At 40.1% G+C, this 20958-nt stretch overlaps 1 protein-coding gene and 1 long non-coding RNA gene across 3 annotated transcripts; one reads left to right on the forward strand and one right to left on the reverse strand.

The window, feature by feature from the left end:
* Positions 1-1120: 1120 nt before the first annotated feature.
* NT5C1B (5'-nucleotidase, cytosolic IB) lies at positions 1121-7367 on the reverse strand. Its single transcript, XM_040058674.2, has 6 exons — positions 7225-7367; positions 6966-7133; positions 4473-4602; positions 3852-3974; positions 3052-3236; positions 1121-2027 (listed from the first exon to the last, which is right to left on the reverse strand). The coding sequence occupies exons 1-6, from the start codon at positions 7351-7353 to the stop codon at positions 1689-1691; spliced, it is 1074 nt and encodes a 357-aa protein (XP_039914608.1). The 5' UTR covers positions 7354-7367; the 3' UTR covers positions 1121-1688.
* LOC120750244 (uncharacterized) lies at positions 6940-18837 on the forward strand. 2 transcript variants are annotated; one of them, XR_005699940.2, is made up of 4 exons: positions 6940-7079; positions 13520-13591; positions 14201-14299; positions 18186-18837. It is a non-coding gene; the product is annotated as an uncharacterized LOC120750244 (long non-coding RNA). The 2 variants fall into 2 exon arrangements; XR_005699941.2 differs by lacking the exon at positions 18186-18837 and adding an exon at positions 14749-16878.
* Positions 18838-20958: the final 2121 nt, after the last annotated feature.

A 20958-nucleotide genomic window follows, 5' to 3' on the forward strand; every position in this document is an offset into this window, starting at 1 on the left:
CACATAAAAACATCTGCTAATAACATTTTTCATAATCTCCATTTGGTGAGGTAACTCTATCCCATCCTGGCAGATGATGACCAGGTCTCAGTTAATTCATGTCTTCCTCACCTCCTGGCCAGGCTGAGAAACATGATACATTTTGGGCACCAAGCCTTTAGCACATATGAAGCTCCAAGTTCACCAGAAATTTGCAGTGCATCCCATCAACATCACATACTGGTGTGAACACTTGAAAACCTTTCCAATGGTCTCTATTCGTGTTTCATGCAGGATCAAGGCTTTTGCCTTTGCTTCCAAAGAACTTTGTGGCTCAGACCCAGAACATTAAAATGATTGCCTATGTTCCTGGGAGGGAAACCATAATTGATGCAGTGGAGCTTTCTGCAGTAACAGGACAGTTCATTCGGATAGAGGAGACCAAAGTTTCAGAGGCTAACATGAGATTCTGGGCTGAATTCCCCCACGAACCACAGATTATGAAAAGTTTGATTCACCACTTCTACTCCCACTGCAAAGCACATTCTTTTGGTTTGGTCTCTTCTGGTTATGAATATATGACAAAAATAAATAATAAAACAGGACAGCTGTTCCACTAGGGAGAGAAAGAGAACACACACCACCTGACAGATGTTAGTGGTGTCATTTGGATATCACTTAGTTACATGGATAACAATGAAATACAGGAATTTAGCATAAGAGAGAGAATAGACCTATGATGTAAATATGAAATCATGTGGCAACAGGCACCTGTCCCCTGGAAACTCATTGGAAGTTGCCAAACCGAGCTCATGCAGATCACAGAACAGTTGTAAATTCTAAGGGAATCTAGTTAAGGAGAAAGTAGTTCCACCAACTACTTTCCAGCATTATTTTTAGGTAGATTATCTGTTGTTATGAAGGTGTGCTCTAAAGCTTCAGCCTCCGTCCCAGCCAAGATACTCACAGCATCTCAGCCTTCTACCCAGCTCTGTGAATTTTGCTGGGTCAAGGTGAGACCTCTGGCTCTCAGATTTGACTGAAAGTGGTCACTTCTGGTTTTAAACATCAGGAACATTCTGATTACACAAACTCTGCCAAGGGAATTATGCTAAAACCTCTACAAAGAAAAATGACAATGTTCTGTAAAGCCAGCTTTATTAAGATAAGAAAACAATATAGAAAAATACGTGTAAACATGACCAAATTCACTAATATTTTACAAGAAGCCAAAACTGCATGGTGACAGACCTACTGAACACATATTTAACCAGCAAACTACCAACAGGTAAACAGTTACATGTAAACTGTGCTTTTGGGAACTTCAGAAATAACTGTCAAGAACCAGCATTGCAGCATTAATTTCCTTATAAATAACCCGTCAACAGTTTTTTTAGATAAAATATAACTGTTCTGTCTCTCAGAATGTGTCTCAAGCTATAAAAAGAGTACAAATCTTCTCTTAATTTCAAAACCAGTGTTAGATACAGACAGGTAAAAAAATCTAAACTGCTTAAGAATTATATTAAAACATCTCTATTAAAAATTTACCGATATTAAAAATACTTCCTTTAAAGGCTGTCCTAACCAGAAGTTAAATCTTTAAACACAGTGCTCACAATACACAAATGTAGAGGTTTTCAGGTGTAACTACTGGTAGATTAGAGGCTGGCTGAGTTAAGAACCTTATCCTTAATGGCACCCTCCAGTCACGTAGATTTGTTGTACTTCTGAGCAATGCCATAGGGGACATGTGCAGCTGTGGTGCCTAATTTCTGTGCTCCTTCTATGTGGTACATCTGGTCATCAAAGAAAATGTGAGGGCGGATTTTCACCAGGACTGGTCCTTTAGGTGCACCTGCTAGGAAAAGTGCCTCATCAATCTCCAGACCCCAGCTACGGAGAGTCTTCAGCACTCTGGCCCCAGAGCTCGCTGCACTTCTGGCTGTGACTAGGTAGGTCCTTATAGGACAATTTAATCGTTCATTTCTTGCATAGAACTTCTTCTGGAGTTTTCCCAGGTCCTCCAGAAAACCCTTCAAAGGACCCTGAGCATGAAATACCAGAAGCATATTTAGTATATGTCCACAGTTCCCCAAACCATTCTTCTGCTTTCTTCCAAACCGCCAGTTAGACACAGAATTCCTTTTCCTAATGCTGTGCTGCTCCACAAATTCTCCATGTAACATCTCCAAATGGGTCTGTACCCTCACTAGGAATTCATACATTAGAAAAAAGTTAAAACCATAATTCTATATGGTGGGATCAGTGGGAAAATAATTCTCATTAAGGCTCACAAGATCTCTCACAATATTAACTTAACTATAGTCTTTAATAAAATTTTCATTGAAAACACTTGAACTCTTTTTACAGTGATCCATGTTAATTCTTTTTCCTGCACAAAAAAATAGTAGAAGACCATCAGTGGTATTCTAAAAACAGTAGAAGCCATCAATGAACTTTTTCCAGACTAATGACTATACTACACTCCAATTAATAGAAACAAATGACAGTTTTGTTCAAATTGCAATATATTGCACTGTCCAGTACTTTCATAAATAAAGCTTTTATTTTGAATTTATACTATTTTTAACAATAGCAGAATTGGTCTTTCAGTTTAAGCTAATGCTAAAATATTTGTATTTTTAGACAAATGGAATAGTTCTACTTAGGAATAAGCAGATATTATCCTGTTTTAATGACCAGAATATCTCAGTGTTTGAAATTAACATTTCCTACAGTTTGATAAAAAATAATCAAGGAAATCAGTACTAACATTTCTTTTTCTAATGATACCATTAAATGACAACTGTAAGTCACTGTCTTACGTGTGCAGTTCTCTCAGAGAAATGAGAGAGGACTGCAATGGTGGCCTGTTACAAGGATGGCAGTGGTCACCTCTTTTATGTGAAATATGCATTTTAAAGATTATCCTTAAAAAAATAAATAAATAGGGCCATCAGCTTTCACAAAGAACACATCCACACTGGGGAAGCTGGAGAAATACAGCAGCAATGAAAGTCATCAGATCTTTTGGAAACCCATTAAACAAGAAATTCAGGAAATACAAACCTGTGCAAGAGGCTTATTTTCATTCAGCTGTTCATGTTCAAAAAATCTATCTAATCCTTGCTCTTTGAAAATCTGTTCTGATTCATCAGAAAAGATAACAGCATCCCCATCAAAAGCCACCCTCAGCTGTGTGTCCGAATAAACAACATCTTTGTTGGCAGTGAACATTGTAGCTGATGCAATGCCTGAAAATAGATCAAGAGACCCTCAGTTAGCATATCCTGCAAGTCAGTCATGAAACCATCAGCAGTTTGGTTCCAACAACTTACTTGTGGTGACCCTTATATATGGTGAGCACAACCGATCACAAAAGCTAATTAGAGACGGCTGTTCTATAACACACATGCATGAAAGCTGTCCCACTGCCAAAACTGCTTGGACATGCTTCCTTCCACTTTCATATAAGACTATATAAAAATGGTACCCAAGCTGTGCTGCAAATGAGAGAAAAGCAGGAAGTCCCAAGGAGACCACTCAATCGAAGTATTTGTTACTTTTTAACTCCTTCTGGGACACAGAAGTTGCTTTTTTAAGTAATATCAAAAAGACCATGCCATTCAAACAGAAGTTGAATAGAAGTGAGAGTCCTGCTTCTTTTTGAAGGGCAAAACACAAACGTGTACAAAGGGGAGAATACAAAGTGGTGACTTTCTGCATTTGATGAAGCAGCATTACTTTTTGTGAAAGACACACAATACATAATTTTTGAACATGCTCAACAAATAACAAAAGAAAGTCAACATACAGCAACAGAAAGCAAAAGATATATCAACAGACAGCAAAAGAAAGTCAATTCAAACCTGCTTTTATAGCTTCCTGCACTTTTTCAGAATCTGCTGAGAGGTACAGGTTTGTGAGGTACGCAGTCAGGTAACCAACGGGGCTCTCTCCTCCCGTCATACAGAAACGTTCAATTGTTAAGCCTAAAGTAAGAACAGCACAAGGTGTGGCTCTGCCTTGACTCTACAAACCTGTGAAAAGAACCACTGAAAAGGTACACTAGCCTAGCTGACAGTAAACTTAAAAAAAAAAAAAAAAAAAAAGAAGATACGTTCATTGTAATTTCAAGAGGTTACACAACTTCAAACAATTACACTGTTTGGTCAGCCCATCCTTATTGATAATTTAGGAGAAAAAGTTCCCTGTAAGACATTAGAGTTAATGCTTTGAAAATGTATGTGTAGGGACCACAGATACCAAATATTAAAATGTTTAAGGACTTCTCAGAAGTCATGGTTCACACCTGACAAATCTAGAGCACTGGACCAAATTCTATCTAATAGTATTTCACTTATGCTGACACCCAAAAATAAATATCAAAGAAGCTGCTTTTTTCCATAGTCAGAACAAAAAGAATAAAATTAATTCATATTATTATGTAACAGCTGGCAATTCTACACATCAGTAATTATTTTATTTACCATAGTGATTGATGCTGTTTATGAGCCTCACTCCCACTTGGGCGTGGTTGTTAGTCATCAGGACAATATCAAACCGTTCTTCATCATCAGGGTACAGCTCAAGAAGCCGGGCATTGACATGCTCCAGTGCCTGCAGGTGAAAAATGCAGAAGTCAACAGACAAGTGGAGTGTGCCTCTTTTCTTAGTCACTGTAGTTTTAGGGATAGGATTGTTGTGAAGGAGAGTGTGAATAACTGATAGTTTAACCTGCTGAACTTCTTCTACTCCTTTCTGCTTTGCTGCCCTCAGCAACCATTTGACTGGGTTAATTTGAAAGGAAGCAAATAATTTTTTTTTCTTTTTTTTGAGATATGGAATTTACTTATGCTGATTTACTTACATAGTTCAGGTCATCAGGTGTCAAAGACCATCCTTAAGTAATCAGTTCCAAATCATATCCTGTCAACATGATTACCTTGAGTTTCTAAATTGCAGCAAAGAATGAGACAGATTTTGATTTGAGATCTCTTCAAAGATAATTGGCCAATATGTTATACCCACAGTCTGGCATGCTCATATCCTTGACCTTTCATCTTCTCCTCTCTCTCAGTATCCATCTGTTCTCCTATTTAGAACTTCATCTTGACCCTTGAATGGAATTCTTTGGGATTAGAGCAACAAAATCAATAATGAATCATCAAATGAATGCAGGATAGAGTGATTTTTATTAGGGTGCTTTAAAAAGTCATGCCAGTTGTTCAGAACTAAAGCACAGATTTCATAGTTAAATTCTGGAAATTTCACTTTAAAAAGCTCTGTTATTGTGGGACTGCACTTAGGAAAATTCTAAATTAGAGCCTGGTATAAGGCCTAGAAAAAAATCTTAGTCTGGGGTCATAACTCACTTCTATTGTTAATACTCTACCACACTGGCAATTTCTAAAATTATTAGAGAATAAGGGTGAGTGGAGGAGGGGATTCAATTTTTTTCCCCTGTGTCTTTATACTTTGCAGTCTAAGGACACCCTGGCCTGTGATTACAAAGCTTAAGTGCTACAAGCACAAGATATAATACTTTTAAGTTATTATCTTAAAAATCTCAATAAGGGAATCCAAAGAAAAATATACTTTTTCTTTTTTGCTTTCCTTGTCTCCAAGTAGAAAGGATTACTCAACAAATCCATAGTTCTCTAGCCTAATGATTCCTGTGACTAAGAAATATAAAGAATTCAAACAAAAATAGTATATCAGAAGGAAACAGAGGTCAAGGTGCATTTAGCTGGGCATAACTAACAGCTCTGATTTCCAAAGTATGAGCAGTTATAGAGTCAAATAGATATATTTACAGCAGCATGGGTATTGACATAAGTAATTTTTCCACTGTGTATGTTCATGAAGTGATTAATGAAAAAAATGTTTTAAATTCCTCAGACCAAAACTGAAGTAATGAAAATCTACTTTTAAAACCTGAAATGTTCTGCCACAACTCTGATGTCAGCAAGTATGAATTCTAATTATGATTTCAATAATTTTCTAAAATCGTTGTGGTAAAGCTCATCAAACAATTCTCAATGGATGTGAAATTAACTGTGTAGACAGTGCTTTTCAAGACAGTCCTAGTAAAACCTATGCTCTTCAAAAACATATATACTTTCGGGTTTTTTTTCACTTTTCTGTAATTTTATTTTATTCCCATGCTGCAGGCTGCTTTCCTTGGCCATTTCTCATTTCTTGTGCAATGAGAGCAAAATATTCCATATTATTCCATTTCAGTTCTTCTTAAACCCTGACTCAGAAGTAGTGAGTCTGTTTCTTTTGCTGGTCCTCAAGAACAATTTCTAGGGTGCCAACGAAAGCAAGGAAAAATTAAAGCTGACCAAAAGAAATTAAAATCAATACTGTTTGTGTTTGGGTTTTTGTTTGTTTGTTTGTTTTGGGGGAGGATTTATTTGTTTTGTTTGGGGTGGTTTTGGGGAGGAGGAAGTTGTGACAAACTTAAAAAAAATTGGGGCCTATCTTGACTGAAATGGTCTTAATAGGAAAGGTGCTTCGTACTCCCCATGTTCAGCGGAAAAAGCAGGTTGTTCCTCACCCACACCTGGGCTGTGGCGCTGTGAGCCGGGATACAAACCGGGATGCTGAGGGTACCACTCCGGTCCCGGTGACGCGAGCAGTACGTGCTCTGCCGCAGGCGCTCGGCATTAGTGCCGGCGGGAGGGGAGGACAGGAGAGGAGGACACGGAATGGGAGAGGGGAGAGAAGCGGTGGCCGCGGGGCCAGAGCGCGCAGAGGGATGCGGGAGATGCTTCCAGGCTGCCCCGCCGCGACGAGCTCGGCTTTGGGAGAACAACTCCCAAAAACATCTGCCCGAGGCAGGATTATCTCCGCTGAAGGAGACTTCGGGCTCCTCCTCTTCCCTAAATTTGGCCTCGCAGCATCCTCCTCGCCCCGCCGCAGCCCACACCCTTCTCCCGCCCCGCCGAGCCACCCGCTCCGGGCCGCCTCCCGGCTACCTTGACGAAGTAGAACGCCGGTCCGGGCTTGAGGATGACGTTCTCGTTGTTCTGCTGGTACTCCACGTACTTCTCCAGCCCATGGTCTTCGTAGATCTTCTGCTCCTCCACCAGGTTGAAGAGTGCTCGCGAGGACACGGCAATCGTGATAGCGTTCTGGGGCTTGGGCTGTGGAACGAGCGCAGGGTAGCGCCGGCCCGCGGCCCCCAGCCTCCCCCCGGAGCCCCGAGCTCCGGACCCCCGGCACGCCCGCACTCACCGGTCGGGGTCTCTGGGTAACCACATTGTCGTAGAAAGCCTTGGCCGCCGCCCAGTCCTGCTCGGCCTCCTGCTGCTGCTCCTCTGCCGCCTGGCTGGGCGGCGGCTCCTCCGAGCCGGAGCCGCTCATGGCTCCTGGCGCGGCCGGGGCCGCAGCGGGCGACCGGGAAGTGGCAGCAGCGGCCGCACCCCTGCCCCGCCCCGGCCAGGCGGGGGAAGGCACCGGCGCTGCCTCTCCCTGGTGCTGTGCGCGCCTGCGGACGCGGCCCGGAGCGCTCCGGCCCTCCCCCGGAGCGGACCGGAGCGGCCCCGAGAGCCAGCGAGGCCGCGACCCCCCCGCCCCTCACAGCCCGAGCCGCAGCCCGCCCGCAGTGTCTCCCCTCATCGTGGGCTTCGTGCGGTGCGCGGGAGCCGGAGCTGCGGCCCTTCCCCTCACGGCACCTGTGGCGACCCCTTCCAGCACACGCTGGCGCGGGCCGCTGCCCTCCACAGTGCTCGGGGGAGCGGTGCCCCGCAGCTACTTGATGTCAGGCGGCAGCCGCCAGCACTCAGGGGACGTACAACATTAGAGATGTATTATTTAACTGCGATGTGTTAATTGATTTAATGTTAACTGCAACAAGTTCCCAGGAGATCTTATATAATATGTTTTAGCAATCAAAATGAGCTCGATGTCTGTAACCACGGGTCTTCTGTGCCACATGGAAAATGCTTTCAAGAAACAGCAATTTGGGCAGTGGTGTTGAGTGTGTACGCACCCACAAAAACTTGTTCTGGCATGAGGCTGGTATGGTCCTAAAATCCACAGTGCCACACAGAGCTATGGGCAGCATCTAGTACTCATACAGCTGTCTGAAATGGCCCTGTCTGCCTCTGCAGATCACCATCTGAACCACAGCAAAGGTTTCCCCACTGATAAGCCGCAGGAGAGAGTAGAAAGTGAAGAAGGAATCGGATTTTCTCCTAAGCCAGTAGAGGATCTGGCGCAGCAGACCCATAGTGATACCTATGTCATAGCACGTGTGATCACTATCCAAAGGATCTTTAACTTTTTGAATGAATACTCTAAATACTGATTCCAACCCCGATCACTACATGATCTGTATCCAGTTGTCATATCTTTCTGATTCCATCCAATCTCCAAACAGGAACAGGGTGGTTTTGTTAATTTTGTCCTTTTTTTTTTTTTTTTTTTTTTTTTTGTGTGTGTGTGTGTGCCTTCCCAGTGAAAGGAGGCTTATGTGATTATACCATCTGTCTGTCTTTCCCCAGTGGTGTTCAACTGCAAACAAATTTGACAGAAGGATAAAGATCTCAAAGAGATTAAAATTGTTAAATTGTTTAATGAGAATCAACAGTAACAATGAAGTTTGTTGCCCTGCTGGGGAAAGCACTTAATCTGCTTGTTCCTCTGCAACAAATACTGGCTGGCTGATCTGCCACCTCCAAATCTGCCACATTGTCTAATGCCCAGCTAACCAGGGAGGGATCTGGAAGTGGGGAGGTGACAGAAATCAAGAGGTTAGAGGAAATGGGAAATGGGAGTTGACCATACTGGGGAGGGGAGCTGGAAACAGGAGGTAAAAGAAGACATACTGAGAGCAGTGCATTGTGAAAACAAATGAGAAAAGACAAGTTAGGGTCATTGTAATGGCTGTTGTCATGGGAAACTGCAAAAGGCATAACTTAAATCTGAACAAACCTGATTTTAGTAGCTCTGCTACTGATAGATGGACTTTTTCTCCTTGAATTTTATCCTGAATATTTCACTCTGTGTGATTCCATGTCTGAGCTCAGACCTGTAGCATGTCATATGCCACTGAAAACACCTGCTCCCCTCCATGCAGTGAGATCAGGCTGAGCAGCCAGGCTGACCTGGGAAAAGGGTTCAAGTCATAAAACAGCAGCTCCTTGTCCCAGTCACCACCGCTGTCCTGCTCAGAGACTTCAGCACTAGTCTTAAGGTGATGATCTCCAAGAAGAGACTGTTCCTAGTTAAATCTTTGGGTACATTGCCCATGGAGAAGAGGGGAAAAGAACAGGAGGAATAGGGAAGAAGTTCTTTAGTGGTTGCAAAACTGAACTGTCGTCTTTGTGTGAACATGGGACAGTAAATTTGCAGAGCTGTGCCCAGGTTATCTTCTTGTCGTTCTGTGTTCCCGACCGCCCTCCATCTAGTCAGGAGCAAAATCAGAACTCCTCATTAACATTCTTGGCTTTTATTTTTGTTACCCCCTTTCCTCTCCACCCAAGAAAAGACTCATCACACAGTGAAGACTCCTTTTAACCTATGCAAGGCCTCTGAAAACTTAAAATAAGATAATCTGATACTGGGCCCAAGCAGTGCTGTTGATGTGCTGCTGCTGAAAGCAGTGCTCTGCTAACAGAAATACTTTGCTTGCCAGATGCACATGGTATCTCTATACAGCACTCAGCCGTGTGAACATATGCACTGAGCTGCCATGTCTCTGTTCTGTGCTTGGCTGCCTGCTGCTGACATACCCTCCATTTCCTCTTTTGCTGGAGATTGTGAGCTGAGAGCCTGACATGAAAGCCTTCCAGCTTCAGCACCTTATAAATGAAATCTTGACTTCCCAAACGCAGAGTGTAGCAGCCTTATCTACATCTAAAACATGTAGTAATGCCCACGGGGTTCCAGGAAAGAGCTATGTCTTGCTTTCACTAAACCTCCTGGGAAGTCTGAGAAATAGGAATGGATCCAAAACTGAATGACTTTGTGGTTTCTGAGCTAAGCTAGAAAGGAAAGGGAAGGAAAGGAATTTTCTGTTATCATGCATTAATTTGTAGGGCATTTACTTAAAAAAAAAAAAAAAAAAAAAGCGTTTCTATCTTTGTGTGTACATTTTTATAGTTAGTCACGCACATTTTCTGAAGTCTGTTATAAGTATTCAAATAAAAAGAGAGTCCCCCTGCCTGAGCTTCTGATATTTTTCCTGTATTAAGAACAACCACTCAGAATGGTTTTTATATTCAAGAAGGCGCTCAAAGTGCATTACTGAAAATAATAAAAAAGTTGTAGGTTTTTTTATTTTTCTTCTTTTGATACCTACTTCTATTTGGAAAGACATGAAATATTTCCAAATATTTAAAATAATGAGAGCAAAATGATGAGGTTTTTTTTTTAATGGAAGGAGCTATCTCTCTTTAAATGTACAGATCTCAGTATGTATTGTACCTAGTTATATCACAAACATATAAGCTCCAGAGCCTAGCTGTCCCAGAGTCATGCCAGGGTCGCTTCAAAGTTCAATTGCACTGACTTTCACTTCATATATGCATTGTGATTTTTCACACTGGGAGCCCAAGACCCGTAGCATAAGTGTGGTGTTCCCAGAAGGAAGGAACAGGAGAATAGTTTTGATCTAGGTCAACCTGGCATGGCAAAATGTGTGACAACACTGCCACATTACATCTGACCGGTCAGATAAATAATTTATAAAATCCTCCTGTTTGTAGATAGTATAAACACCTCTAATACAATCCTAGTATTGAGGACCTGATTCTATAAACCAATTAAGCACTGATTCGCTACATGTGTTTCTACATTTCTACATGATTTCTACAAAACCTCTATGTGAATCTCAGGCAGTCTCTATTCCTTTGTTTGCCTGCTTGCTGTTATCAAATTTAGTCTAATACAGGCAGAAATAAAAAAGAAGTTCTATTGTGCCAAAGATGTGCATAATGAAGTTGCATCATGCCTAGAAGGCACATTTATTTATGCTGAAGAAACCTTTAGTATTGCATCACAGTATTCACTTCCCTTTTCAATCTCATGAAACTTTCTTTTGGTCCTTCTTCAGCAGTATTTTTCATTTTCTCTCCTTCTCCCACTTCCCACCCTCTGCATTGTGCAGGAAAACAAGAGTGCAAAAACCTGTGCCATCACATTGCAATCTATGGCAACTGCCTTGTGTCTTCTCCTGGCATTGCTTTGCTACATATTAATAATATGTTCATTTGCAGCTGTTACATAAATTCCCTAATGACACAGATCTTTTGTTCTTAGATGATCTATTCCACCTCCATCATTCTGAGCGTGACTCATTCCAAAATTCATGAAGCAGGTGACAAGGAAAGCTAAATCCAGCACAAGTGCAGAGGAATTCTCAGTAAGATTTGCTGGGCCATGATCTCTCTTCCCTAAGAAATCCAGTTTAATCATTGCAATACGAGTTTTACTTGCCTTACTACTGAAGTTTCCTCTTTTTTAATCTTCTCAGAAGGAAATCAGCATTTAAGTTTTATCTTTAGCTTTTGGGAGATTTCTTCTCTTTAAAGGACTTAATATAATTTTTCCTAGGAAAATACAATTGTAACCAAACTTTTTGAACTGAACTCTCTTCCAACTATTCTGAACAACGATTTTTTACCTATCTTTACCCCAAGAAAGGCTCGTCACGTAATGGCAACATGTAAAAACAAATGAAAAAGAATTCTGAAATTCAGATAAAATATTATTTTTACCTAGATGCTAACTAAAAAAGTAGGGGGGAAAAAAAAAAAAAAGTCTTATCTCCAAAGCTGAATATGCCCCATCTATAGTGTGCCACAGGGAGAACTGAGAAACAGGCACTGAGCAAACAATCCTGGCCATCTTTTCAAGAATGAGGACTATCACGAATAGGACAAAAATGGAGTCTTGTTGAAAATCTGTGATCAGAAAAGGATCTACAAAAGGCACATATGCTATAAAAAATAAGCATAGTAGGGTTTTTTCCTGAGTTAGAAACAAATCTGTAATAAAGTCATTACTTTTGTATAAATAAAAACAAAGACAAATGACAATAACCATATCAATAATAATAGATTCAGCTGTTCAGGATTTGACTTTGTTGCACTGGAATCACTCTGTAGGCACTTAAAGAACACAAAGGGGAAAAAAAAAAAAAAAAAGACCTAGAGTAAAGTTTGTCCCTGTTCCAAGCTTAAGCAGAAGAATGTTTGCATTACAAAAAAACCACACATTAGATGAAAGGTAAATAAATTGTACATACAAACCCTTTGGGGTTCCAAGATCTTACTGAATAAAAAGTACAATATAATGAAAAATTTTAGATTCAGTTCTCTATAACAGAGACAGTTGTTTGAGCATTTTTCATTATGCACTAATTATCTCTTTAATGATGGAAGGAAATTAATGGAGGGTCTAGTCATGCAAATAGTTCCACACAGACATGTCTGTGCAAGACTGAGCCCTAAATGTTGAAACCCTATTGATTCATTTTACCATAACAAAAGACGTTAAACTATTCTAAGGTTCACTCTGGTAATTACGTGTTCTATTCTGTGTTAAATACCAATGGTTTAGTTGTGCTATCATCCACAAGGGTTCACGTTAACTACTAAATTAGGCTAAAATCTTGAATGAGAACTTCATATTGAAAAAGATTCTTAGATTTTGTTTGTGTGATTGTGCAAAAATACCATAAAGATATCGCTTAATTTCCATTACACTGTGCTAGTTATAGTTTTAGATAATGGGGAGAACAAGCAAGTCTGTTAAATATGTTTCTACTCCCCCTGCTCTGGGCTGTACAGAGAAACCCATTCAAACAAACTGTGGTTTCCTACCCATTTCCTGAATGGAGGAAGGTATCAAACAAAGTGTGTGCCAGAGTGACACTGATGGGGCTGCTGGGCACCCCTGATGGGACAGCAGAGTGACCCCATGGGCTTTGGCCAGCAAGAGCAATGGCAGAGCAGAGCTGTCAGAGCAAAATAATCCAGTGACTGCAGTACAGCGCTGATGCTATTCATGCATAGGAAAAAACAGTAGCGCTGTATTCCAAAACGAGAACTTCTGCCTTTCCTCTTTGCATACATACCAAGTCTCGTTTGATCCTTACCCCATGGTGTAACTCACCTACAGAGCAGACTGGGCAACTGGAATTTTGTTTACAGAGCCAGCCATCCTGCTGCTGTCCTTGAGAACAAAGCTTTTTGTTTGTCTCTTTATGAATATGAAGGGAAAAAAAAAAAAAAAAAAAAAAAAGAGTACACTTTCTACAACCTCCTAGGCAATGTGATTTTACCTACTAACAAAGGAGACAAAGTTTAATTGCAGTGAGAGTGCTTTTGACTACACAGTTACCACCAAGGTCCAAAAAGAGGATTGCAAGTGATTAGTGTAGCACTCTTGATAGGGAAAGAGGAAGGAGAAGTGTAAATAGAAGGGGAAATTTAGGCTTTCTCTAAGCTATGGCTTCAAACCTGTCAGCAACCTGCATACAACATCTCTGTTACTTGAGTTATGATGTGATTCTCTTTTGCAGGGAATGCGTATTCCATTTCTGGTTCAGGTCCCCTCCCTCCTTTTGGCAAGTTAAGCTTTTGGGAGAAAACAGGTAAGGACTAAAAGCAATGATAATGTGTTATTGTTTGTGTTGTGCTAGTTTCCAAGGGCCTCAGAAAGCACTGGGGAGCTGTTGTGTTTGCTGCTGTAGGAACACACAGGAAGATGCTCCCCATGTGACACCCCTCCTCCCTTCTCAAATCCTCTTATTAGGAAGATTATTTTTCCAGACCTCTCCAAGCTCAAGCATTAAGTGTGAGGCTCCCACAGTTGCCCTTCTCCATATGCTTTCCCACAGCTGTGCTGCTGTGTCGTGCATTTGCAGTGCAATGTTTCAGTCCCTCTCCTGCCCTTGGCTGCCACAGAGCCAAGAAACTGGGCTGACCTTGTTGGTGTGATGGCTAGTGGGAATTTCCTGGTGCAGAGGGTCATGAGCTGAAGTTATGGGACTCAGCTGCAGCTGAGACCCACCCTGCAAATCTTCTCAGGCTTCTACTTTTGTTTTAGTGATTTGAGTGTTCCTCAGACACGTTCATCACTTCTTGCTGTGCTTGCATCAGAGTAGAAAACACTTCAGCAGCCTGTTTTTAGTTCTCTTGAAAGTGACTTTCAACTTGTATTATTTATTATTAAAGCAGTATTTAAATTTCTCTGTTTTCAGCATTTTTCTTGAGAGTGTGGAAGGATAACAGCAATGACAAAAGCAACACCAGTAACAAAAAAAGTAATGTTTCCAGTTGGAGGCTTCTACAATTTAGTAGTAAGTATCTACATCACATTTTAAATGGTGCTATACCTCATTTTAAGTGGTGCTGTAAAATCACAGAACAAAAAGACACTCAATGAGATTTCAGTAGGTCATGGATCATATAAATAGGTTATCAACTTCAGCTCCTGACTCTGAAGAAAACACATTAACTGTCCAGCTTTCATCCTATTTTCCTTCCTGTAGAGAAATTTCCAGGTTGGATGTATTAAGTATGTTTTTTTCTCTGTAAAGGGGAAAAAAAAAAAGTGTAGAAGACAGATCATTATACTGAAGGCTTAACTTGCACCCTCTTTTCTTTCACACAGAGAGCCTTGTGTACTGCTGAGGTCAATGCCTTTGGCAAATGTATGTGTGTGTAATGCTGGCACAGTGTGGGGGAATGAATCCAGGCCTCTGAATCTTAGACTTTTCAACAAGATTAATGTGATGTCTCTCCAAAGGTACTGCAGGACTTTGCCTGGCAAGCCCTGTGGAGGGCTCCAAAGCCAGAAACTACAAATTCACCAAAAGATGGAGAGCTTGTGAGAACGACAAAGATTCCCCAAGGATCTTCACCCAAGGATCTTCAGAGTAGTTATGTTGGGTATTGTTGTGTCAATATGGCAACAATAAAGAGCACAGGGCAACTAGCAAGTGCCTGTACAGCCTAGAGTGGCCCAGTGCTGCTGTGCCTCTTCCTGGCAGTATCAGTTCAGGTTTACTCATGGGCTGTAGCAACCAATATTGTCAGCCTGTTGCTGTGTAAGCACAACTCAACAAGTAGCTTCTGTTCATCTGAAATACATATTCTGTCATTTTGCTGGGGTTGTATGTATATTACTGTGCGAAATTCGGTGGTCTGTGGCATGAGGGAGGTTATACAAGTTGATAGGAAGGGCTGTTTGTGTATTTCAACTCAGTGAATCGCTGGGGGATCGGATTGAGTGTAGTATCTGGAGAGAACCTGACAGGTTGTAGTGGCCTGTTTAAATTTGTTGCTTCTCTAATGACAGTTCTAGCCACTGCCAGCTTTTGGTTTTAATTAAAGTGCATTAAATGTTTTTGTGACCTGCAGCCATGTCCTTTTATTTTGCGATGTCTGCTTGCAGAGACTCAGAGGATTATTGTAAATCAGGATTTGTGTGATGCTGGGAGGCAACTGTTGAGTCAGAAGGCTGAGCTGGTCCTGAATTCACCCTCTAACCACATCATTGCAATACCCACTGCTAGTAAATTAATGCAAATTTTCTTTCTTTCTAGTTTTGACTCAAAGTTTTGAATACAACCTAGTATCTTCAACTTATTTTCAGCTGATTTGATTGCTAGTTGTTTGATAAAAAACCTACTTATATCTCTCTCAGTAGGTATTGCTTCTCTAATATCCTTCCCATTTGTGTTAATCAAATAAAAATACATGACTTCTTATCCAGGCAGGAGGTGTGTGATGAAATATGTTGTTTAGCAAATCCAGAAGTAAGCAGTGCTTATCACTACTGGTACCATTTGTTCTCCAGTCTGGATCCATTCATTCCTACTGAAGAGACACAGTTCCAGTTGATACTTGTATCTCAAATAATATCACAGCTATATGTACCTGGTATTTCTCACTGTCTCCTTTAATTGGTTTTATATTGTTTGTTCTTATATATGACCTTCTTCCACATCTTTTAAAATAAGTTCTATTCAAAATCCTGTCCTTCCTGCCACTAGTGAGATATTTTCATCAGGAGAAATCTCAAATGAGCCACAGCAGACCTTCTGTGACAGGGGTTGCATACAGCCCACACAAAAGTTAAATCTTTTAACACTTAATAGACCATCCCAGAAATGGAAAGTGGCATTGAAGTAACGGGGTTTGTTTTGTTTGCTTTTGAAAGGGGAAAGTTGCACTATGTAATTTTCTTTTTCTGGTCCTGTAAGAATTGTTTAAGTTAAAAACCCTTTGTAAAGTCCCTTAGATCTCCAGTTCATCTGAATTTCATCAAATTATTAATCCTTGTCAGTCATGAATGTCAAAAAAGTACCCCTGGGAGCAGGAAAAAAATTAAATCCTGCAGATCTAGTTTACCTCGCTATAACAGCATCTGAATAGTTCAGAAACTTTTGCCAAAAAGCTCTTGATACTTTAGGATAGATTTTGTTTATCTTTTGCTTTTGTTGGGGTTTTTGTGGGTGGTTTTCTGTTGGTTTTGTTTTTGTTTGGGTGGGTTTTTTTGCTTGGTTTGTTGGTAGGTTTTGATTTTGGTTTGGATTTTCTTCTGTGAATTGCAGCATCTTGGCAGGAGGTTTTTGGGTATCTAGGTGAGAAAGGATTATTCTCAGTGCAGGTTAATTCTTGCTAAGTCAAGTATATCTTTCCTGATTGTGTGTAAACAGATTTTCCAAAGCCTCAAAATTTGGTAAATTTAACTTCCAGAAGTACAAAAAAGTTGCTTTAAAGTATTAATGCAACTCAAATGATATATTTTTCTGTAGCTACATTCTAAGAAGAGAAAGACAAATTTTGCTAAAATAACTTTTTTTCAGTGCAGGTTGAAATAATAATTGTAACAATAACAATAACAATCATCATCATCATCATCATAATCACCATCATCAAATGTTGCTCAGCCTAAGCTATAGCATATAAACTGTATGTGTTCTACTAACAGTGTATTCACTCAAAAATGGGAGAAGTCTTTGCAGCTGAATAAAAAGCTGTAAGATAACTGGTAATCTAATTCTTGTGGGGTCTTTATTGCCATGAAAAAGCATCTAAACAGCAGACCACACACTGTATATAATTCTGATGAAATGAAAAAGAAATCAAATAAGTTATAGTAAAAACATAGCATAAATTGAATTTTTCAGAGGATTTAAATACCAGTTTTATAATATGTCAGAATAAAGATGGGCAAAAATGCAAAATATGTGAAAACACCCATAAAGTTTTTCATACTCCCTCCTTACACAAAAAGATAATAATCTATAATTGGCCTATGTTTTCCTGAAAGACACTCTGAGGCAATTTTTTGTGAGTTGGCCTCATGTCATCTTGCATGGGTAGAGAGTTCCTGTAAACATTTCAAAATACTTTCTGTTTTCATTTGTATAATTACACTGAGAATCAACATTCTTCATAGATTAAGCTATTAAATAAAACCAAGAGGAAAAAAAAACCCAAAATGGAATAGATAGTTCTTCTTATACCTAACAGACTTTTCCCAGTTTGTCCTAAATGTACTTCAAAAAATTCCAAATAAGCCAAACAAGCACAATCCCTCTCCACACAAGCTAGTTAAGGTTCACAACTACAAGTTTGACTCTTGGTGTAAGGCTTCAGGCCAGCATCAAATGGAATTCTCTCCAGTAAATAAGCTACCTCATTCAGCTGTAGCATGTGAAATGTAGTGCAAGACATGCTACTCCTGATTACATGGACTGAGTGATAAAGCCCAGGCTGAACAGTTTAGAAGTGCTCCATTTTGTGATGCTTCCGTATTTTGTTGCTAATAACCACAGGGATACTTGTTTGCTCCTGTTTGCTAAAAACTTAATTAGAGAAGTCTACTCAAGCTTGGGGAAAGAAGATTTCTGTGTTCAGGTGTCTGGAGACACTTTTGCCTATGCAGCCTCCGTAGTTAACAATATCAGGGTTGACATGGAACAGGAGAAATATGGAGCAATATTAATTTATTGCTAGTAGTATCTTCATCATTTAGGAAAAATAAGACTCTTTGGTATATCTCCCCTTTCCCAACATGTCCACTAACATCTATTTAGTATTGACTCTTGGAAAAAATGAGGAGATAATAAGGTGGCTCTGTGTGACTTTTTTGCTATATTTTTTTCCCAGTCTCCTGACACTGAAATACATAATCTCAGTTTTCCACTTCAAGTGAAGCATTTTTTCTAACAGGACTTTTTACTCCTCCATGACAAAGATGATCAGAGCCCTGGCAGGGATGTGGTCTGTCCAACTGCCAGCGGAGAAGCTCCAGCCTGATAGAAGACTCAAAGTTTCTGGTCTAATGGATGAGGATGGTGCCAGCACGTGTGTCTTCTCGGAGATAGGAATGTCGATCTCACACCACAGCAGGATTTCTTTCCTTTGCAGCAGTCAGCAGTTGCTGCCAGGAGCAACAGTGGTGGCATTGATTCCAGCTGCTGCCCCAGCTGAATGCCAAGACACATAAGCTGTGGGATGTTCTTAGCAACTCCTCCATGAGGTAGTAAGATAACTTGAGAAACATAAGGAGATATTAGAGAGCAGATGATAAACCATTTTCAGGAAACAGCATTTCTCCAGAAAAAGAGGCTGAACTTTATCAAAGGGAAAATGTCTCCTGGAGGACTTGCCAAAGTAAATCTCTTTGATGCAGAGGGTTTAAGCAACAACTTTCACCTTAATCTACTGTGGGGTGACCTGGTCTTCTGATACAGGGAATAATTATGGGTGTTTTCGGAATTGCTGTGGTATGCAAGCTCTTCAAACCTAAAATAAGTACTTACAGTATTGCCACTTCACCACTCGGATCTTAGTCACCTACATTTCTCTTAAATCTAATAATACTTAATGCCTTTAAACTTTGCTGCTTGAAAGGGCTTTAGTGCCTTGTGAAAGACAGATTTAAAAAATTAAATTTCTTATTAACAAGTTTCTTTCAGCTTTACAGTTTTATTATTTTGCCTGTGCTAAAAAGGATAGCATCTAGTATAATGAATGACCCACAAAGAACTTGCCCAAAGGGTAGTACAAAATGGAGAAGAAAAGATGAGTGTGTAGCTGTTGAAATTAGTATTTTCTTGCAGATTGATCTCCCTGCCAGTTTGTCACCCTGGACGTTTTCAGTTTAGTTTATTTGTGTTACAGTAGAAGTGACAATGTAGTTAAATATAACCTCTGAAAACAAGATCTATGCCTGTTTCATTTGAATTCTACTGTTCTTTCATTAAACATTTCTTCATCTTTGCAGAGCCAAATTCTTATGATAATAAATCAGAGACACCTAAAGTTCTTGCCAAGTCAAATATCTACAGTTTCTGGCAATTATGTAATTTCCAGATTTGCTACAATGGCTCTTGCTGATAAGTCAATTGTCATAAAAAGAAATGTTCCAGACCAATCTTTATTAGGGTGTCCTTCACTGATCTGTGTAAAATAATCCCCCTCCTGCCCCACTCTCTTTTAGAAAAGAGAAACATAATTAGAGATTTTTCCCTTGCTTTGAATGACTCTTCATCATAACAATTTATATCTGGAAAATGTCACAAGAAAATGTGAAAAAGGTAAGCCTAAACCAAGGAAATCAGGCACTGCTGTTATTAATAGAGCAGCTCAAGAATGTTTCCCATGATGTGTTATAAGGGCTCTGTCTTATAATAAAATTTAACAGTGATGTATTTCCCTTGTTCTCAAGTTGATTTTGTATTAGAAGTCCAGACAAAAGTAATTTGTAGCAAAGGTCCCTGATCCAATGTCTGTACATGGAAAAGACTCAAAGGACTTCCATGCCCATTTAAAAGTCCTTTAAAATGATTAATGGCTAAATGCATTACAAATTATCAAGTATTTCACACTGACAAAAACAGAGGACTTGTCATGAGTTTTAGCCAATTTTTTTTCCCCTTAGTATTTAGAGTAAAATATCTCATAAATAGTAATTCTGAGCCCCCATAATGAGTGGTGATAAAGTAATGGCAGATAAAATAAAACCCTGCACCTTTTGCCCTTTTGCCTTTTTTTTTTTTTTTTTTTTTTTTTTTTTTTTTAATGTAGCTGTTTTATATTTAATTGGATGTTTGAAATTCTCATCGCCACTTCCAGTGCAAAGCATTCCCTGAGTATTTCATCATTTTGGTGGCAAATGAGGAAGAACAAAATTAAATCCCAGAACTCAGAGGTAAGTTCCTAATCTCTTGTCATACCTGGAAGTGATTCTGGCACCAACTCTGAAAAAGAAAGCTATTCCTTTCTGCACTTAAAATCTAATGATTTATTTTCCAACGCTCAATAATTTTTCTCCTTGAGTGAAAAGGCAAAACTAGGATATATAGAAATGGGACCTATCATAACTAAAGAAGTTAGTCAGTCTCATTCCCCATGTTGTATTTGAAATAAAGTCCTCAAGTACTATTGTTGGGTTTGCACAAGCAGAATTGTGGAGTGTTAACACAAAATCAGACAGAGGCAAGAACAAACCTCATGTCTTTCAGTGGCAGTCAAAACCCAAAACTCTTATTATATTTTACTTGTAACTGCCATGTTTGGCCCTGGTGGTGTTTTGGTCTCCTCAGCGCTGGTGATGGCCACACAGGAAAGCAGAGATCTCCTCACATGCAGGAAGACCAGACAGAGCAGTTTGTTTGTTCCCTTGGCTGCGCTGGCAGCCCCCAAAGGCGCTCTCAGGGGGCTGCAAAGCTCGGAGAGCTGGCAGCACGCCTTCCAGGGATCTGCTGGCTGCCACCTCCGCCTGAACTGCCCCGCAGGAACACCCAGAGCCCAGTCCAAAACCTGCTGACAGCTAAGAATAGATCAAATTATAATAGCTATTACACATACTTAATGACAGTGTGTTTACACAACTTTATTAGGTCATATGCTTACTTTGTGCTGAGAGCTACTACTTGTTAGCAAATGTGATAAAACTGCTGGTTCTCTGTTTGAGATCACTGGTATCTTTCTTGCAGTT

This window comes from Hirundo rustica, chromosome 3 (genome assembly GCF_015227805.2).
Source record: "Hirundo rustica isolate bHirRus1 chromosome 3, bHirRus1.pri.v3, whole genome shotgun sequence".
NCBI lineage: Eukaryota > Metazoa > Chordata > Aves > Passeriformes > Hirundinidae > Hirundo > Hirundo rustica.